Here is a 20385-nt window from a genome sequence, read left to right on the forward strand (position 1 = left end):
ATATCATTATCACTAAATTCAGCCGTTTGTCGAAGTGAAGTAACATAACAACACCATAATATTAAGAAATTAATTTTATGAATTACGAGGGTCGGCTGAAAAGTTCGAAGCCTGAGGTAGAAAATATAATCTTTTAATTCAATGCATTTATTACATTTTTTAAATAATGCTTTTAGACCGTTAAAAAAATTAATTTTATTTTGGCTGTCGAAATTTTCCTGTACAGCCACCTTCATTTCTTCATCACTGCCAAATCGCTTTCTCCCTAAATCTGTCTTCAAATTGCTGAATAGAAAATAATCGCTAGGGGCAAGATCTGGACTGTAGGTGGATGATCAATTTCCTCGAAGCCAGTTTCCTTTAGAGCAATCATGCTTGTCTTGCAAAAACAAAATGCCTTTGCTCAGTTTGCCCCTTCGTTTCTCGACTATGGCCTGTCGCACCTTTCTTAATAGCTCGGCATAATAAACTGCATTTATTGTAGAGCCTTTTACCAAATAATAAAAGAATGGCTTCGCGATCCCAAAACACGGTGGCCATTAGCTTAAACGCCGATCTTTGAACCTTGTATTTCTTCGGTGGCCTTTCACCCTTTTCGATCCACTGCATAGATTCAGATTTCGACTCTGGATCATACTGTCTGATCCATGTTTCATCAACAGTTACTATACGGGACCAAACTTCATCTAAACCATCTTCACACAATTCTAAAAATGCCTGACAAGTTTGAACACGACGTTCTTTATCGAAAACTGTGAGCATTTTCGGCACCCAACACGCACTAACTTTTGTCATATGCAAATGTTGATGCAAAATCTCTCCAACTCTTTCCTTACTAATACCTTGTGGCTTCAGCTATTTGTCAAATTCTCCGATCCTCTAATACTAACTTCTTGACTTTTTCAGTATTTTCTTCAGTCACAACCGATATTGGCCTCCCTGAGCGAGGATCGTCTTCGATCGACTCCCGTCCAAGTTTAAAAAGTCGACTTTATTTTTTAACAGTGGCATGAAAAGGGCCGGATGCGCCGTAAATACTAGCCATTTCTTCAAAAATACTTTTCGGCGATTTGTCACTTTTCGTGAGGAACTTAATAACTGCACGGAGCTCAATTTTCGTGATATGCGTTGTTAATTCACACATCGTCGGATATCTCGAGATGTAATAAAAGAAACACGTCATTTCTTTCTTTTAATTATTTACTTTTTAAATGGTCTTTTTAGTGGCCAGTACAGCTAACACATATGCAACCTCAAAGTACATTAGGCTTAGAACTTTTCAGCCGCCCCTCGTATGTATTTTAGCAATGGTAAAATTAGAATGACTCTGTCAGCCTTGCTTGGTGCTTTTGTTGTATGATATGAACCTGACTACGAAGCTTGAGATTCCGGGTTCGATTCCCGTGTCGGGGCAGATATTTGTATGAAAAATACGAATGTTTGTTCTCGGGTCTTGGGTGTTTAATATGTATTTAAGTATGTATCTATCTATATAATTATATTTATCCGTTGCTTAGTACCCATAACACAAGCTTTGCTAAGCTTACTTTGGGACTAGGTCAATTGGTGTGAATTGTCCCGTGATATTTATTTATTTATTTTATTTATATATAATACACTTGCCTTTTTGGGGTTCCGTAGCCAAAATGACATAAACGGAACCCTTATAGTTTCGCCATGTCTGTCCGTCCGCGGCTTTGCTCAGGGACTATCAATGCTAGAAAACTGTAATTTTGCACGAATATTTATGTAAACTATGTCGACAAAATGGTACAAATTTCAAAAAATATTTTTTTGTACCTACCTTGTATTGTGGGTTATCGTTGGATACGTCTTAAAATCGAGCTGTCCCCCCCCTCTAAAATCTTAACCGTTGGGTGGAAAAATTTGAATACATTCAGGATGGTAGTAAGTTATCAAACTTACAAGGAAAACTATAACGGTTAAGTTTTCTTGAGAATGATTAGTAGTTTAAGAGTAAATAGCAGCCTAAGTTATAAAATATACCTAAACTTGGAATAGTCCGTACAAAATACAAAATCCTTACAAAATATGACTTAATTTTTTCGTAATGGCTATGGAACCCTATTTCGGGCGTGTCCGATACGCTCTCGGCCGGTTTTTTGAAGTCAGTTAAAAATAGAAAGTAAAGGTTTTAAATTGTCACTTGTCATTCTGTCGCAGTGTATTATTTCAGTAACTAGTGCGGAAATTGATTTGATATTTAATTCAGTTACATCTAGCAAAAAAAAATCAACAACAATACAGAATAATTGATATAGCAGTAGCAAGGCTGGTACAAACAAAGTTTATGGTTATCTTATAGTACATTGTGTCTTAAGGGCGGTAAATAAGGAATTACGAACGAGAGTCTATTAGAAGCCCGACGTCGAAGACTGAGGGCTTTAATGAGTCGATGTTACTAATTCTAGTACCGCCCGTGCGACATACAATGTTTCATCACATTTGCGAGTAAAATTTTATATTTGTAAAAGAAAAAATATTATTCTTCTAAATATTGCCAATGCCTTTCTTCTTATTGGGAATATCGTAAAGTTCTGCACCTATTATCTATTCTATTCTTTGATCGAAATGTGACTCGAGTGCTTTTTTAGTGATTATTTTCGGCGCTTACCATATGGCTAGTATTTCACGGATATCCAGATATAATAAAAAAAACTTTAGCTCCACAAATAGTACTATCGCCATAAATAAGTTGAATTCCATTTTAACCATAATTTTGTAATTCGCGCTGTCATTGGTCATCCATCTGTATCTCTCGTATTTCCTTTTATAGATTTTTTTGAACCGAATAACGTCAAAACACTTTGGCATAAGGTGTGCTCTGATCTAGTGGACATTTGTTAAAAAATCACTAACCAAAACTTCGTCATTTTGCTCCTGTTTCATCAAAACACCCAACTAATTATTGTTGTTTTTTTTTTAAATGGAAACCAAAACAGTAAATTTTATGAAACCGAGTCGATGAAGCTTCGCTTCGCAGAGCTCCTGTCATGCGTGGTTTTGGCGTTTCGCGCTTTGACGGAGCTCTGACCTTTTTTTTTTTAATCCTGGGGAAAATCCGTTACGGACTTCAACGGCCCGGGGAGACCGGTGGGTATGTGGGAATCCCGCCCCAGAAGGGGACGGTGTACCCACTAAAAACCCCAGGGTGTTCCTCTTTGCTGCCTTATTGCAACCGGGCTGTGGGAACTGTTAGCATCCATAGCCCGGAAGCGCAACAGTTGTCCATTCTTGGACCCAACCCAGAGGACAATCCTCCTTACTCCATCGCTGTAGGCGCGCCGGAACACTTGTCGTGCCTACCAGCTCGGGGACCATAACGGCAGGGGACGGGCATCCCCGTGCTCCTCAATATGCTAAAAAAATAGCCGCGGCACCTCAGTCTTCCAGTCACGGATTTCTAGGTGTTAGCGGCAGACTGATTTGTGTCTACCTATTTTATTTCATAACTAGCTGTTGCCCGCGATTTCGTCCGCGTAGAATTCGTTTATTGCTATGCAAGTTTCTGGGATAAAAACTATCCTATATCCTTACCTGCGACTCCAAACTATCTGTATACCGAATTTCATCTAATTCAGTTCAGCGGTTTAGACGTGATGAGGTAACAAACAAACAAACAGACTTACAAACTTTCGCATTTATAATACATACATATTAGTGGGATTAAATAGTGGAATAATGTTTTTCTTTCTTTCTTTTCTTTCGCGAATCTCACTTTGGTCTATTTTACAATCCGAGGCGCCATTAATACTCAATATTTTATTAGTTATCTAAGTAGATCGATATCTTTGCTCTGACACTTCATTTACTTTCTAAACAAAAGAACATACTGAGCGGCACAAAATTTGTCCCACTCTCCATACAAAATTATCTATAACTGCATACATTTGCGGGCCAGATTTTTTGCCGCTAAGTATAGTAAAATAAAATACAAACTTACTGAAGATATCTTTTCTAACGGATGTATTGAACGAGTATGAATGCGCTCAGTGGCATGGCGACAGTGTAGGGCAGCAAAGCTACGTGCTGACTGCGTAAGTGATGTTAAACACAGCATGGTAAGCGTTTATGATGTGTGGCCTGGCCAGGAAGTGTCGCCGGCGGGCGGAGGCGCGTAGCATGCAGCGAGCAGGCAGCGGTCGGCCGGCGGAGTCCGCGCGGTCGTTCTGTGGTAGGTACTGTCTGTTTGCACGACTGCGGTCCGCTCAGTCGTCACTCGCAGCGGCTTCGGGCGCGTCCTGCTGTCGCCTCCGAGTGTATTTATAAACTCGCGCGTCATCGCTGCTGATAAACTTATGTTTACTACAGAACGTACCGCTTTGATTACTATTCCCGCTACGAAGTTTACTGGTTGCGAACTCGAGTGAATCTCAGTTGTGGTTGTGACACATTTGTGGGCCTACGTCATTTTTTTTATTATCCTTGAAGTACTTTTGTAAGTAGGTACGCATTTCTTTAACTAAACATTGCTCCCTTTGCACAAATATAATTGAAATGACTACAACTTACACCGTCTTTTGCTACTGGTACCTATGTCATATTCCTGCAACGCAATGGGAAACTTGGCACGAATATTAATATTACAATGCCTTCTGTTCTGCTTGATCGTCACTTAGCCTTATTTGTCTAGAGCAAATATGGTTTTCATCAATGTCATCATCCATTGCGAATACTTTATAATTTCAATTTGAATTGGTTATGTCACTGATGTTAATTAATTATACAGTTGTTTGAAAAATATATTATATGTTTTTCGAAATCAATGTAATATTTGGCTTGTATGAATACTACACTAGAATGTCGACGTTAGATGTGCAAATTAGCAGTGGGGCACGGTGGGTGACTAAATGAATTGGTTCTTTATGATTGTAGAGGGCGATTCGTGTGGCGAGGCAGGCTCGGGGCACCGCGGGTCGTTGCGCGGGGCAAACAAGCTCGCCCGGCGCGCGCGCTCCTTCAAGGACGACCTGCTCGAGCGCATCTCCAACATGCGCTCGCCGGCGCAGCAGCATCATCCGCCCCATCTATCCTCAGCGATACGGTACGTAGACAATCGTTTAAACAATGAATTCAAATTAAAACCATCTTCGCTTCCCCTCCATCCGCTGCGTGCCCCAGAACACAATGTTGATGTTTTGTGTGACCAATGATAAACGTGGATTTCCACCTTTTGTATTGATTTTTTGTCTGATTTACAATATATTTATCTATTCGGGCAATCGGAGTTGCAGGTGGTAGGACCTTGTGCAAGGTCCGCCCGGATTGCTACCACAGGAGTGCTTGCACGGTTGTGTTTCGGCGTGGAGAGTAAGACAGCCGGTGAAATTGCTGGCACTTGAAGTATCCCAACTTGGGCCTCTAGGTTGGCAACGCATCTGCAATACCCCTGGTGTTGCAGGTGTTCATGGGCCGTGGTGATCTCTTACCATAAAGAGACCCACTTGCTCGGTTTCCATTCAGAAGAATAAAAAAAAAATATTGGATTTTTTGTATAGGTGTTAGAAATTTTACGACGCTTGATTTTAATGAAAATTTGTAGTTTAATGTTGAATACTTCGCAAAAAAATTACTGAATCGAAAAATACAATACCTCATACTATAGGGTTCGACGAGAAAAAAATCACCCCTTCCCTCCCACTTTATGTCTATGGGAGCAACGCAAAAAAAAATCAAATTTATTTTTTATCAATTTTGTCGGCTTAGTTGCTACATATATCCGTGATAAATTACAGCTTTCTAGCACTGGTAGTCTCTGAGCAAAGCCGCCGACGGACGGACGGATATGGCTAAGATAGAAGGGTTTCTTGTAGGACTACGGAACCCTAGAAACCGTATTACAATTAAATAATAAGGTAGCCAAGCCATCTCGTAAAATACATGAAAGTTAGAGGGTACACAACAAAGTCACCTTTCTTGATTTTTTTGAAATATGTATGGTTAGTTATGGCGTGTCGTAGCGGGTATTTTGAGTACAAAACTGCATTATTTTATTTGTCATTTCAATTCAATTTACCTTGAGCGTCCTCTATACTTGTGCACTTATGAGTCATGATGTAATGATTTATTAAATTACTTTACCTGTAACTGAGGGTGACCGACATCGTCCGAGCAGTCGAGTTTAAAATTTTGTGTCGTTAACACGTTAATACGCGGTACGCCTCTTTTATTTGCAAATTTGGTTATTTAGAGTTTTTAATACGGTACTAATAGTGGATGATGATTTTTCGTGTGATTTTCAATCTATTTTTACGTGTCACCTGCGAATGAGGAGCTCGTGCCGGATCTAAAGGCGCATATTCGACTTGGTGCCCACAAGTTGTGGGTGGCGGCGGATTTCCTTAGGTATTTATTTAACGACATGACGTCAGGTATGAAAGGGGTGGGTTTTCAGTACTTGAGCTATTGAGGTAGTTTACTTCAGTCTGGCCTCCGAGACACACGTCCGGAAAATAGCTCTTGGAGTGATTATTGTAGCAAATTATTAAAGTTTTCGTAGTTTGTTCACCGATCGAACTGTGTTAAGTTCTAATGGTTCAAAGCATGTTATATTTGGTTCTAATAATTTTATTTGATTAAGGAAAATCAGGTTCATTTATAACAACACTATATGTACATACAGGATAACATAAATATTCGAACTGTCCTTGTCAAGTTTTTAAAAATAAAATTACATGTTAGCATTCCTTACAGTGAACTCATGTGGCGGGGGATCATTATCAGATGAGTTGTGTACACTGTGATGATATCTACAAACAGTATTGTTTCTTATCTGAATTGATAAATTTACATACATAACTTCGCTATCTTCAACTAACATCATAAGTCATAAGAAAGTGTCGCTCATTTTAACAGTTTTATCTCGACCGCCAGTGTGAAAACAATGGCGTAACGTGTACGGTACGAGCTAGCCTAGTGTAGTTAGTTTACTTGAGACTATTTAAAAACGACAAATCGAACAGCTGCTAACCTTTGTACGGAATTGCGTAAAGTAGCAATACGCATTGTCGCTCGGACCGGCCCTATCGCGTCGATATTGTGTATAGACATTTCACTAAACGGCGGTTGTGAGTCACGAGTGGCGAGTGTCACACTCATTAGTGACATTGTCCGCTGAAATCTCATTAGTTTAGTGAGGCCTCTGTGAAGTGATTACATTTTAATGTCAGTGCGCGGAGACCATGACTAAATTGCTTTTTATTTATTTTGTCGTTGTCAGACACGACTTTTAACTGTAACCGTTTGGCGGCGGACCTAGTTTCGTTGTAAACATTTCAAACATTGTGACAAGTGTTGTGACCAAGTTGGTTGTTTACTGTGAAAGATCGGGTTCGGATTTGAATAAATGTCGCACTCTGTGCGCTCGCCGTTTGGTGGTTGGATCGACAAACGCACGAATAAGCTTCGCCGGAGGCTAGTTAAAAATGGGCACGGGTACGATGTTACAATTATTTTTTAACTACTTACGGCTTGTTATAATTCACTACCCGGTAAGTACGCTAGATAGAGATTGGTAATTCAGGTTGGTGGTCACACACACGTAGTGTTTATGTTTAAGCAAGCATTTGCAGAGTAAGGTGACTCGGGACCTCTTTCTTGAATATCAACTAAGACAGCTTTGTTATGCGTGTGCTCACTGTGGGCTTGCATGCAAAGCAACTTCTTTCGCAACACATTCCAACTAACGAATAACAATATTTTTGTAAATGAATTGCTTTTTGTTATGAACCTCGAATTACTAGTATTCAATGGATATTTTTTTTGCGAAATGCGTTAATATTATATAGCAGTGATCAGTAATTTTAAATTACTGCGAACAACCAACATTTTAGACCTAACATTGACTTTCATGGGTTTGATTACCCATTGGTCCCAGTCCTGTTTTGTCCTTTGAGTAGTACAATAACCTCCTTTATACCTAGGTATACGAGATATAATAATAAATATTGTTTGTTTACTTTAGATCGCACTCGCCGCTTAGTCCTAAAATTCGCAACATGGCTGCGAAAACATCCACGTCCGAGGAGGGGGAAGTCACGCCTGCCAAAGAACTGGAACGGCTAGTCAAAGAGGTCCGTTACTAGCCGCAGCTTTTTTCTGAGTTACGAACGTTTTAATTCCGTGCTTATTTCAACTGGTGTATTGCAATGCTCTTATTTCAGGTAACGTTCGGTTTGAAACATTTTTCCGATGTGATTAAAAAGAAAAAATTGGAGATGCTTCCTGATAACGGCACCATTGTTTTCGAGTCCATCGCTAACATTCATAAAGGTAAATATTTATGTTATGTATGACGAATGTAATTGAATTGTACGTTCAAAATCAACAGTTGATGCACTCGGCCGCTTTACATCAACGTAGTAACGCCATACAAAATTGATATAACTATATCGAAGTGTAAAAAATATATCAGATTTAACGCTAAATAAAACTTTTGAAATAGCATTTACCATTAAAAGTCCAGAAATCGCGTTAATAAGTTTTATATTTTAAATGTATCTAGCGATCGCATTAAGTAGAGTTAAGAATACTTATGTCGTATCTGTTTTGTTTTTTCAGCTATTAAGCCGTACAGTGGCCGTTCACCGTCTCTCATGAGCGCTGTGAAACGTCTGTGTAACGCTCTAGCCAAGCTTATTCAGTTGTGTGATGAGATCGCAGCAGTCAGTTTGCGGGCTGACGCGGGGAATGTAGAGCTGGACACGTCAGCAGCGGCGTTGTCCGAGGAACACGTCAACTCTGTGGTAAAAGGAGTGACGTCCGCTGTGGAAGAAGTGGCAGCGTTAGCCCAGCAGCATATGACGCGACCGGCGTTGTCGCCTCGACCGGCACTCGTCTCGCCCCGCGCCTCCACTCAAAGGAACTCCTTACCTGGTAACAGTTAACAAATGCTTTGATTTTGAATCAATTATTCTTAACACGTCAAAACACCCTCGGCTAAACTAATTTGGGCGGATTGTAAAAAAGCTGTCAAACAGATGATACTTACTTATGATATTAATGTTTAAGAGTATTTTATGCGTCTTTATTTGTCAAATATTTCAAATCCTAATTCTATCTTTTGCCAATAAAAATATTATTTTGCTTTTTAGACATCCCGTTGACGCCCAAAGAGCGTTCGCTGCTTACTGGCGACACCAGCTCTGAATCCTCGGGAGTGCGAGCGTCACACTCCTCAGAGTCGGTGCTCGATGCTCCTGACTCGCCGCCGCCCAAACCGGCTCGTCCGAACCGGTAATATTACCTATATAAAATTTGTGCAATGTTAATGGAAGATAAAAGGCATAAAACTAACCATCATTGTAGTGTCTGTATTCATGCCCAAAGTTCTTTCCCACTTAGCAATTGCTTGACTCGGGACATTCTAGGTACAATGATTACGATGTCCGAAAGAATTCAAGTGTTTTAAAAGTCAGATGAATGCATCAGTTGAGTTCTAGGTGTTGCAGTGCATTATCTGAAAGATTTTATCTTTGCTTTTGATTGTAGGAAAAGAGTTGTTATCGTAATCTTGAGTTCTCAACAATGGTAATCTAGGTCAAGGGCGGAAAGATACTTTTGAAACACATTTGACCTTATTTTGTTTGAACAACACACATTTGAACTTATGCTTCCTTAGCTTAAAACGAAATCGATAGTTTGAATACACCCTTCACGCTTTACCGGACCAAGAATGTAACATGTTATTTATTGGGTATATACAAGAAAATATCATACAAGTAATTAGTAGGGTCTGTCATAGAAATCTTGTTAAACCACACTAGTAAACTGTGTAAATGTTGACGTTGTCATCGTATGATTCTCTGCCGCTTTCTACTATTCGTATGGTGGAGCTAAACTTAGTGAGAGTTGTGTGTTACAGGAAAATCGAGTTGGCCCCACCTCTGCCGCCCAAGCGGCGTTCTGCAAACGACAATTCCCTCATAGCGCAATCTATTGACAGGCGAGTAATAATTTAATACTTATATCGTTTAATAAAAGCAAAATTTCTTAATAACCTAAATCAATAAAATTTTGAGGTTATTTGTGCCAAAGATGGGATTCTCATATGGTAATCAACGACGTAATCATAATCGATGACGGTAACGCGTATTAGGTGACTCTTATTGGTAGATAATGTGAGTGTCATTAAAATAATTGATTGATTTACATTATATTATATCCGTACGTAAAAATCCGGCCAAGCGCGCGTCGGACAAGCCTAAGATAGGGTTCCGTAGCCTTTGCGAAAAAATCAAGTAATGTTTTTCTAAGGATTTCTTATTTTTTACGGAATCTTTCAAGTTTACTAGCTGCACACATGATACAGACCGTATTTCGCATCCCTGGAACTTAGTATGAGAAATCCTTGATTGCCTGAGAAATTGATCATAATGCACAATCGTGAAGCGATATTTTACAATTCTATTTCCCGGCAGATTGTCACTCCAGTCGCACAGCAGTGGCTCTCTCGACTCGATGCTCAACGTGTCCAACGACGAGGACAGGCATGCTCACGACTCCAGCAGCCGCGACCGCGTGTTCGTCACGCCGCCGACCTCGGACTTAGTCGGTCAGTATAACCATAACTCATTCGGTACAGTATGGTTTTGCACAATTTAGCTTTAATTTGAATTCGTTAATAGCAATGGAAAAGTTTTAGACCACTAATAAAAAACAGTGGACTGCTGTGGGCTGATGATGATGATGAATAAAAAATAAATATTTAAGTTCTTTATGTCAAAGATGTGCCCAGAAATTTACAACTAATTACACTGAATGGCCATTTAGCGAAACTTTTCTTCTCGAGAGTGTGGAGAGAAGGAGAACAATCTCGGGAGAAAAGTTGCAAATGTCCAGCTTTAAGCGGTAAATTACAGTTTAAATCCCTCCATAGTGGCACAAGAGTAACAAGACTGGAATAATTTAGTAGATGAGCAAGCGTTTATGGTTGTAAAACTTCCTGGTTTACCCTCTTGCTAAAGAAGCGCCGCCTATTTAACACCTTCGACTGACACATTTGCCATACACAGTCTACACAGAGAGTGTTCTCTTTTCTTCTACACTAAATTATTTCCTCTGATGATTTGTCGTAGATCATATCATATTATTTTTTGACAAAAACATTGAACGTTTTTTTAACCGCTGATATATCTGACTATACTAATCATGACATTATGTTATGTGTTAGGAACCATCTACAGTCAGCAACAAAGATATGAATACAGCCAAAGTGCTAAAACTATGTATACACGACCTTCATGTTCAGGCAATAAAGACAAACATTAAACACAAAATACATTTTAGTCTATCTATGAGTACAGGAGCGGATGTATTTGGAGAAAATAAGGCATGTAATTCGGTTCTGGACAAGTTGGGCTTCCATAGAAAAAAAAACGCGAACGAAGCCGCGAATAAAATAAACTATGCACATTTTTTAGGACTATTGCTGCAGCTGCGATTTTTATTTTGGTTTGCCTATTCTGGACGTAATATAAGCTTGTGCGAAAATTTATGAGTTGTACACACAGGGTGTACATAATATCTTTCGCTAAAATTTTACTTCGATCCGGGGGCGGGTACACACAGTACTCACCCCGTTAGTTTTTATCAATTCAAAATTTTTGCATTCCTGTTTAAGAACACCAGGGCCCAATTGCATAACAAATAACAAGCAAATAGTATTAGTGAATTTCAATACAAAATCGCTAATACTTGTAATTTGTTGTGCAATTGGGCCCAGGCTGTAAATTATTATTATTATTATGTTCTTTATTTTTCTTTCATTCTTAGGTTTTTATAATAGCTCTAAAAAGTAAAATACAGAAAAGTACATACAAAATAAAAATATTATAAAAACCTAACCTAGTTTGCCGCCGGTAACGGGGTAGGGCCCAAGCTACCGGTGGTCAGGGCCGCAGACTGAGGAACCTCCGGACGATGCGTGCCGTGTCCAGAAGTACTGCCTTCTGTATCTGGCCCTTGATCCAGCCATCTAGCGAGAGTCTCTTGAGATGTTGGTCGAGACTCTTCGCTATTAGACCGTTTGCTAAACGACTATCGGGACAATGATTGTCGAGTCAACATCCCACATAGCAGTCACCTCGTGAGCCAAGTCAAGGTACTTGCTGAGTTTGTCCTTCTCGGCCTTCACGAGGTTCTCGTCATGTGGGATGGTGACGTCGACGAGCACTGCCTGGCGGTTTGATCGATCTGTTATTATTATTATTAAAGATCAAAAATACAACAAGTTACATTACAGGTCTTAGTCCTAAAGAGTAACAGGTTGGCAAAACAAATATTTACACTTATAATTACAGAATAAGGATAAAGTATAATTAATAAAATAAATTAAAAGTTATAGGACGATTCACAAGAACTGGCACGAATAAATTGAATGAAAAAACGACAACTTGAAAAATGACACATCATTTTACGATTGCCGTTCTTTATACAGGGGCCTTCAAATATTTTGTAAGTAAATTCATAATAAAAATTTCAAGAAAAATTAAATAGATCTAACCTGCACATCATTAGAACTAAGAACGTAAAAATATGGCAAAAAGATAATTTAATATTTTGATGATATTTCTGCCTCAAATATCTTATTATCATGGAGGTTTTTTTATTTAAAAACTGCACTTGGGCGATTATGAGATGAGATGGCCTAAATACACAATTATAAATTATTTGTAAACATGTTTTTAACTCAAGTTTCTTAATAGAATGATACAGTCAAGGGCAAAGATATCGACACGGCCAAAGTTACAAAAACGCCAAGTTACAAAGACCGTGTATACATATTTTTGCAACTTTGGCCGTGTCGATATCTTTGCCCTTGACTGTACAATAAATCATAATGTATATATTTCTGTCTATGCTTTAAGCGAATCAATTGACAAGCCTATAAAATTATCATTGCGAACGGACACGGATATTGCGAAAGTTTTTTGTTTATACCACTGTTCGCAATTACCGCCTTTGGATGGATCTTGTTGATATGTATATAAAGTTATGTCTCCTTTTCACGTCTTACATAAATAAAACAAATAAATTTCGATACAAGATTTAAGCCAATTTAAGGGCAAATCTTGCAAGTAAATTTGCAATCTTTAAATCTTGTAAGTGAATTTGAACCACATCCAATGGTCAGCTTGACTTACAATTTTGTTCATGTGTAGAGTTCTGATTTCAATGAAATAAGCAAGGATAGTTAAGAAGATGTCATTTTTAGCAAACACTAGTATTGATTGTTTATTCGGAAAAAATATTTCGTTTAATTTTAAAGAATAGTATGTTTAGCAATAACATTACCAAAATTACGTTCCGCATTAGTATATTGAACACTAAAAAGTTATTAGATTGCTCTGCGAATTTTGCTTTGTCTGCAAGTACTTCATACTTGATAAAAAGTTGCTAAGTATCGCGTTTGCAGCTGGCCGTCAGGGCCGGAAGTTTTTATGTACCGCAAATGGACTCGAATGTTCAGCGAATGAACGTAACAGTAAAAGGGTCAGTGGGCTATACGACGGCTGTACACACTACAGATATTCGTACAGCGTTAATATATATTATAGTCACCTAAAGAGAAACGTAACAGTGAAAACGGTAGTTCGGTCGTATATTATAGAGATTGATGCATTCGCCGTTGAATGCTAACTAATAGTACATTGTGTCTTAAGGGCGGTAAATAAGGAATTACGAACGAGAGTCTATTAGAAGCCCGAAGTCGAAGACTGAGGGCTTTAATGAGTCGATGTTCGTAATTCTAGTACCGCCCGTGCGACATACAATGTTTTTCATCACATTTGCGAGTAAAATTGTATATTTGTAAAAGAAAAACTAATATTTTCTGCGCTTTTGGCAGCGCCAGCTCCGCGCGCTGCTGCACGCCATGCAGTAACAAACTCATTTACCGACCTTGGGCTGAAGCATGAATGACAAGAAAATTAGTACGGGCAACGACTTATTTACCGACAACGGGTTTCATGACAAGCACATTAAGGTCGAGAGTTTTATTTGGGGGGTTGCAACCATGGCAGCCTGCATGTTACGACACTGTTTACGAGCAAGTGTAATGAAAAAGATGTAATGTTAATGCAGTATCTATTGTAGTATTGTATACCAGATGTCATATAAATGTAATCTTCTCCAGGTATTTGCAGCTGCAGTAGCGCCGGCGAAATGCGCGCTTCGCTCGAGTCACAGGAGTCGCACGTGAATAGCATTCATGTGAACGCGCACTCTAACCATAATCGGTACGTTGTCCAGTACAAAAAGTAGTACAAAAGCAGTTTCGTACTTATTTACTCCCTACTAATAATAAGTACATTTTTGGTTTTAATAGAAGGTTTTTTTTGCTGACTGTACTTATTGTTGACTGTACCTGAATTGACACCCAAACTACATTTGCATATCAAATTTCAAGTCGATACCATTAACCGTTGAAGAGTTCCGTCCTGTGGAGAATATCCTGGCCGGCCGGACTACCAGGATGTCACTACCACATTATTGTATTGTCACGCAATTTACATAAGTATACCAAATTTCAAGTCAATCCAACTACTGAAAGTTGGTCGAATTTAACTTACAAGGTTTGATTAGGTACAGACAGACAGACAACGGGACAGTTGTTACTCCTTTACGCTAAAATGTTTCGACTGGTTTGGATGGAATTTGGTGTGTAAATAGCTAGACATCTGAAATTACAAATAGGCTACTTTTTATCCCAATATTCTCATGGGATCGGGATACTATCTCAAAATCTCAACCGCTGGATTTAATGTCATGATGTTGTTTGTGGGAATTAAGTCCAATCCCGCAATTCAATTTCGACCGTTGGATCTAATGCCGGCTCCAGACGAGTGTAACGTGTAATGTAAGAGAACTCGATGCGAATCGTGTAACGCGAATCTTGTTCAAAAGCTGTACCACTAGTTTTTGCGAATATGCCGACACCATGCCGACGACGGAAGGTCGTGATAGCTGGTGCTGCTTTTATTTTTATGTATTTATTACTTAACTGAAGTCCGGAAGAAACGTCGTTGGTGGCGAATTATATTGTTTAGTAGGAGAAAATCTTCATTATTTGCTTGTGAGGCAAGCAAACTAATTATTTTGTTCTTACTTCTACGTGTCATCCTAATGCAAGAGCAACATCACGCCAAGCATTTTTTTTTAAGTAAGTAGCCTGCATTTTTTGGATCCCAAATGACAGATTTTTAGGGTTCCGTACCCAAAGGGTGCCAACGGGACCCTATTACTGAGACTCCGCTGTCTGTCTGTCCGTCTGTCACAGGGCTCTATCTCTGAAGCCGTAAAAGTTAGACACTTTAAATTTTCACAGATTATGTATTACAGTGGCCGCTACAACAACAAATACTAAAAATAAAATAAAGTTAAAATTAAAGGGGGTCGTCATACAAGAAACGAGTTTTTTTCAGCGTTTTTTGGTGGCTAAGCGTTATTAGCCGTTGCTAAGGCGACCGAGTCGCCTAGCCACGGGTAGCTATGTCGTTTGAATAATTACCTTTAAGTTTGCGATTTTAATGATATTTTATAAAAGCTTAGATAGTATAATATAGTGACTGCCTTATTGTGTGGTTTATTCGTTTTTGTGCAAAATTAATAAAGCAATTTATGAACCACAAACCTCAATGAAGCAAACTGTGATAAAGCGCTCGCCAAATCCACACCGTATTAATCGCTATGTTTACCTATTGTTTTTTACACTAAAAAAATCATACTAAGTATTTAACACTATTTACATGGTTTATAATACAGTTTAAAATTTATTCACACTAGTCGAGCTTCTTATTATTTGTTGTTGTTTCTTTAAAAAAATATGGCTCTGTCCATCAGAGGACAATTTTGCCAGTGTCTAGTAGTTTTTGCCGTTGTACGGTAATAAAAATCTAGAAAACGAAATATGAGAGGTAATGGTGGATGAACGATGACAGCGCCCTCCTTCTTATTATTTAATTACACGATATACGAAGTCCGCCGAATTTCCCGCTAATGAAAAGAGTTGACAGATATATTTTTTTAGCTGCGCGCGGCAAGTTGCGGGCAATGGCTTCAGAAGCAAACAGCCAGAACCAAAGAGGACGAGAATACAAATTGTTTTTTATTCGAAATACTTACACAAGTGCTTACATTTCGGCGATATTTTTAGAAGCTGTTCTTTAGCTTGCCCTGTTTGTTTATTTATTTATTTATTGTTTGTTTTGCTCAAATCTTGGAAGCTAAATTTGACCCATTTCCAGTGGTCCGATCGACTTGAAATTTTGCATACTTATGTAAATTTGGTGACAATACAATAATCTAGTACTTAGTGACATCTTGGTGGTCCTGCCAGGATCGTCTCTGCAGGAGGGAACTCCTCAATAGTTAATAGTACCGACTTGAAATTTGGTACAGATATGTAGTTTAGACGACAGTGCAAGTGCAGTCAACCAAAAGTACATTCGGCAAAAAAGCTTGTATTAAAAATGAAATTTTTAAGAAAAACTTATTACAAGCATTATATTTATTTGCAGTGTACCTAATGTAACTATGTCTGCTCGGGTGGAATCTTTTCACTTCAAAAATTTGAAGTGGATATCTTCAATCGATTGAGCTGAAATTTTACACGCATGTATAAATCCGATGACAATGCAATATTATTATAAAATGGGGTTGATCTGATGATAAAGCTAGCGAGTGACCATATGAACTCTGTGATAAACGACACGACCGCATCGAGTTTGGACTCGTTTGTCGTCTTGACGAGTACTTTGGTAACCAGGGGCATAAAGTACAGTCATCAATTAAAAACTTTTACGGAACCTTTCATGTACGAGTTCGACTCGCACTTGACCATTTTTTTTCTTTTTTTTTTAACAGTTTCTCCAATGAGTCAGGTTTCGTGTCGGTGGGCCACGCCGAAATGTCAACAGAACACAGCTTTACTTCAACATTCGCTTCACACCACTATTCGAGTCACACGGACAGGTTAATATTTAATCATCAATTACGTGTGATTTTCCAAATATTTGTGTTCTCTTGTGTTTCATTTCTTCATTCCTTTCCTTTGTTTCTCTGTTTGAAGCTTTGTGTTATTGTTTTTGCAGTAATTTTGACAATACAGTGTATATGAACGAAATGATGGGCACGCGACAAAGTTTTGAGAGCTTCATGAATGTAATCAATATGACAAATGTAACCACGCACCAATCTGTGAGCACAACGTGAGTGTCGTCTCTATCCGACTTCATTACCTATCCTTTTCGTTTGAATATTTGCATCGTTGCGGAGCTTCGTGATAACACAACATTTTGTTTTGCAAAATGTCGTTATCGTAACGCTTTTTAGCTAAAATAATCTTACAATACCTTACAATGGCAAGCGGAGCATGTGTCCAATTATAAAAGGCTTTGAAACCGAGCTGCTTTATGACGCTGGTGGTGTTCGCGGTGAATTTAACGCAAGCTGAATTGTTTCGCAACGCAGGCTGCCGAGCATCACGTCAGACGAGAGCGAGACGCCGCCCGAGCTGCCCGTCAAGACGCGGCGCAGCGCGCGCGCCGACGTCCAGCACAGTTTCCCCACCGTGGAGATCAGGTCATTGTTGGCGCTCACCGCATCTACACACTACACGACTTACAGCCACATAACAAAGCAGACGTAACGGAACTATGTTTCAGTGAAAGACTCATACACGCACATTAATAGGTCAAGCTTTGGTTAAAGGGCACATACTACAATTTTATCTACCTTTAATCTGCAAGCACACAGTTGAGATCAAAGATACCTTTACACTTTAGTACCTTGCCACTGTATGCCTTGCATGCCTATGCGAACATGAAGTGACAGGCGACATGGTAGTAAATTGCTAATATATCTTATCCCTCGACTGTACGGTCCAAGACTTTAATTCATAAGCCACCGTGGAACCATTTCACAGTAAACGTCATAGTGCCATCGCATTAATTAACAAGGAAAATCGTAATGACATTTCGTTTAAAAAGGTTCCATGGTGACTCCTGAATTGTAGTCCTTGCCCGTACCACTTACTTGTCCAAGTCCCAGCCCAAGTGTTTCTGTCTAGTGATAATCTAACTATTTGAGATTTAATTTCGCTCTAAGTTCGTTCTGTTAATTACCCAGTATGTTACTGCTAACAAGATAAGTGCGCCTAACATTACCGTAAATTGTTTCTCATGAAGTAATGAATACGGATAACCTACATTTACCAGTTGGAATATTATACACCACATACCAGTATGTACTTAGTTACGCTGTACATTTTTAATAGATGTGGCATTATCTGGGAAAAGGGACCTTGTTGTCGGTATTGAGTTATTGATATCCCCATAATCTACATACATTTACGAGCCATCGAACCATGTAAGAAACATGCATGTAGGTTCAATAGATATAAAAAAAAATTGTTGAACCTTAAAAGCCAGAAAAGGTGATTATGAGAAAATTGAATTCAAGATACACCCAATAAAAGTATGTTGTTGTTGGAAGTTACATAGATAACATGCTATTTGAGGAGTAAATTGTACGGGCTTTCAGGTTTCAAGAGGTTACATATTTGAATATCGAAAGTTAAAATATCTACGGGTAAAATGTCGATGTCCAATATATCGAAAATATATTTCTCTACAAAAGTGACATCGAAAGATATAAACATCGAAGTCCAAAATATCGAAGTACAGAGTATCGAAAATCCTATGTATGAACTATCACGTGACGGGGTCGACGGAGCTCCGCTTCGCGGAGCTCCTATTCCGCTCAGTTTAGGCGCTTCGCGCCTTGACGTCATACTAACCTAACCTAACCTATTGAACACGAATTACCAAAAATATTTGGTTCGGTTAGGTTGAAACTGTGACCATAACAAAATGACTAGATTATGTAAAATAAATGCTATTAAGAGAAAGGAGCAATAAATAAAGCCGATTTGTATGTACGATATATTAATTTTCGACATTCAAATATGTTGACATTTACAACTTAGATATATTGGCTATCGATATTTTTACTCATTCGATATTTTAATCAATCGACATTTCAATCTTAGACATTTTGACCATAGGTATAACAACTTTCGATATTGTGATACAATCGATATTTTGAACATCGACATTTTACCCGTAGATATTTTAACTTTCGATATTCAAATATGTAACCTTTCAAGAACAATTTTGTAATTGGACAACTGTTTTCCTATGGTTAGTTTACCTTGCATAAAGTAAAAAAAAAAGTTTGATAGATATTTTACTTAATTTTCTATTTATAGTATATTTCCATTGGATTTTATCGAAGAAAAAAATATTATGCGTAATTGGACACTAAATAAGAACTACTCAGTTTTGAATTAACGTTTTTTTATTATATAAAAAAAATACTTGAACAAAAATAACTTTGTGGCTTACAAATGTAATTAATTAGTCAAAATCAACAATCGTTTTTATTTAGTACGCTAAAACATAGCCAAATGAGATCAAGTTAATTCATCAAATCTTAAAAAAGTAGTTTTTTCAGTCTCAAAATTCAAGGTAAAGTTTAGTAAAAAGTTGGTACAATCACTATAATATTTTCGAAAAGGGAACTTATCGTCGTGGTAAAATATTTAGTGATATGAAGTGATATCATTTGAAAACGACTAATAACTTACGATTCATTTTAATAGTCTTAATTTAAGAACACTGTAGTATTAATACCTATAATTAACCTATAATTTTGTCTCAACAAATACTAAATGATTAACGTATTTGAAAAGGGACTTTAGTGTTGGACGTAAAATGTTTAGTGACATAGTTAAGAATAAGATCTAAAAAAATACTTTTGATTTGTAGTTGTAACTATTAATCGTTATTATTATTATTATAAATCAGCCTCTAAAGACACAAATTGGCGTAAATCGTCAATAAGGGCCTTATCACACTAGCGATTTGCGGGAGAGTTGAAAGCGAGGCGAGCGCGCAGTGAATTCGCTGCGAGCGTATAACGATTTCGCCGCAATCGCCTACGACTCGCTTTCGACTCGCCCGAAAATCGCTAGTGTGATAAGGCCCTTACTGGCTACCGCCTAATGGTGGCCAGTTATTGATGATTTACCTTACTCTAATAAAACGCATTTTATGATGATTCTGATTGACGATTTTTACGCGCCGACCGATTCTGAGAGGAGGCCTGTGCCCAGCAGTGGGACGTATATAGGCTGGGATGATTATGACGATGATGACGCGCTGACAAAGTACCGACGTCCGACACGTCTTCCAAACCGATACCGAGCGCACAGAAAGCATTTCAAGAGCGGCACCGACAGTAAGGTACCTTTCTTACTAAACTTTAAGGGATTTTTTAACTCATAAAAAAACGATTTAATAACTT

At 38.4% G+C, this 20385-nt stretch overlaps 1 protein-coding gene across 14 annotated transcripts in view; it reads left to right on the plus strand.

Moving 5' to 3' along the window:
* C3G (C3G guanyl-nucleotide exchange factor) overlaps positions 1-20385 on the plus strand; it is a 70209-nt gene that overhangs the window by 29303 nt on the left and 20521 nt on the right. For 7 of the 14 annotated variants that reach the window (XM_074086556.1, XM_074086564.1, XM_074086510.1 and 4 more), the window contains exons 2-12: positions 4897-5065; positions 7985-8093; positions 8184-8292; positions 8581-8895; positions 9114-9255; positions 9884-9964; positions 10440-10573; positions 14156-14258; positions 16885-16992; positions 17112-17228; positions 17491-17601. In XM_074086556.1, the coding sequence (XP_073942657.1) occupies positions 4897-5065; positions 7985-8093; positions 8184-8292; positions 8581-8895; positions 9114-9255; positions 9884-9964; positions 10440-10573; positions 14156-14258; positions 16885-16992; positions 17112-17228; positions 17491-17601 (1498 nt within the window). The other 7 variants (XM_074086580.1, XM_074086589.1, XM_074086598.1 and 4 more) reach the window with 7 other exon arrangements.

Source organism: Choristoneura fumiferana, chromosome Z (assembly GCF_025370935.1).
Source record: "Choristoneura fumiferana chromosome Z, NRCan_CFum_1, whole genome shotgun sequence".
Taxonomy (NCBI): domain Eukaryota; kingdom Metazoa; phylum Arthropoda; class Insecta; order Lepidoptera; family Tortricidae; genus Choristoneura; species Choristoneura fumiferana.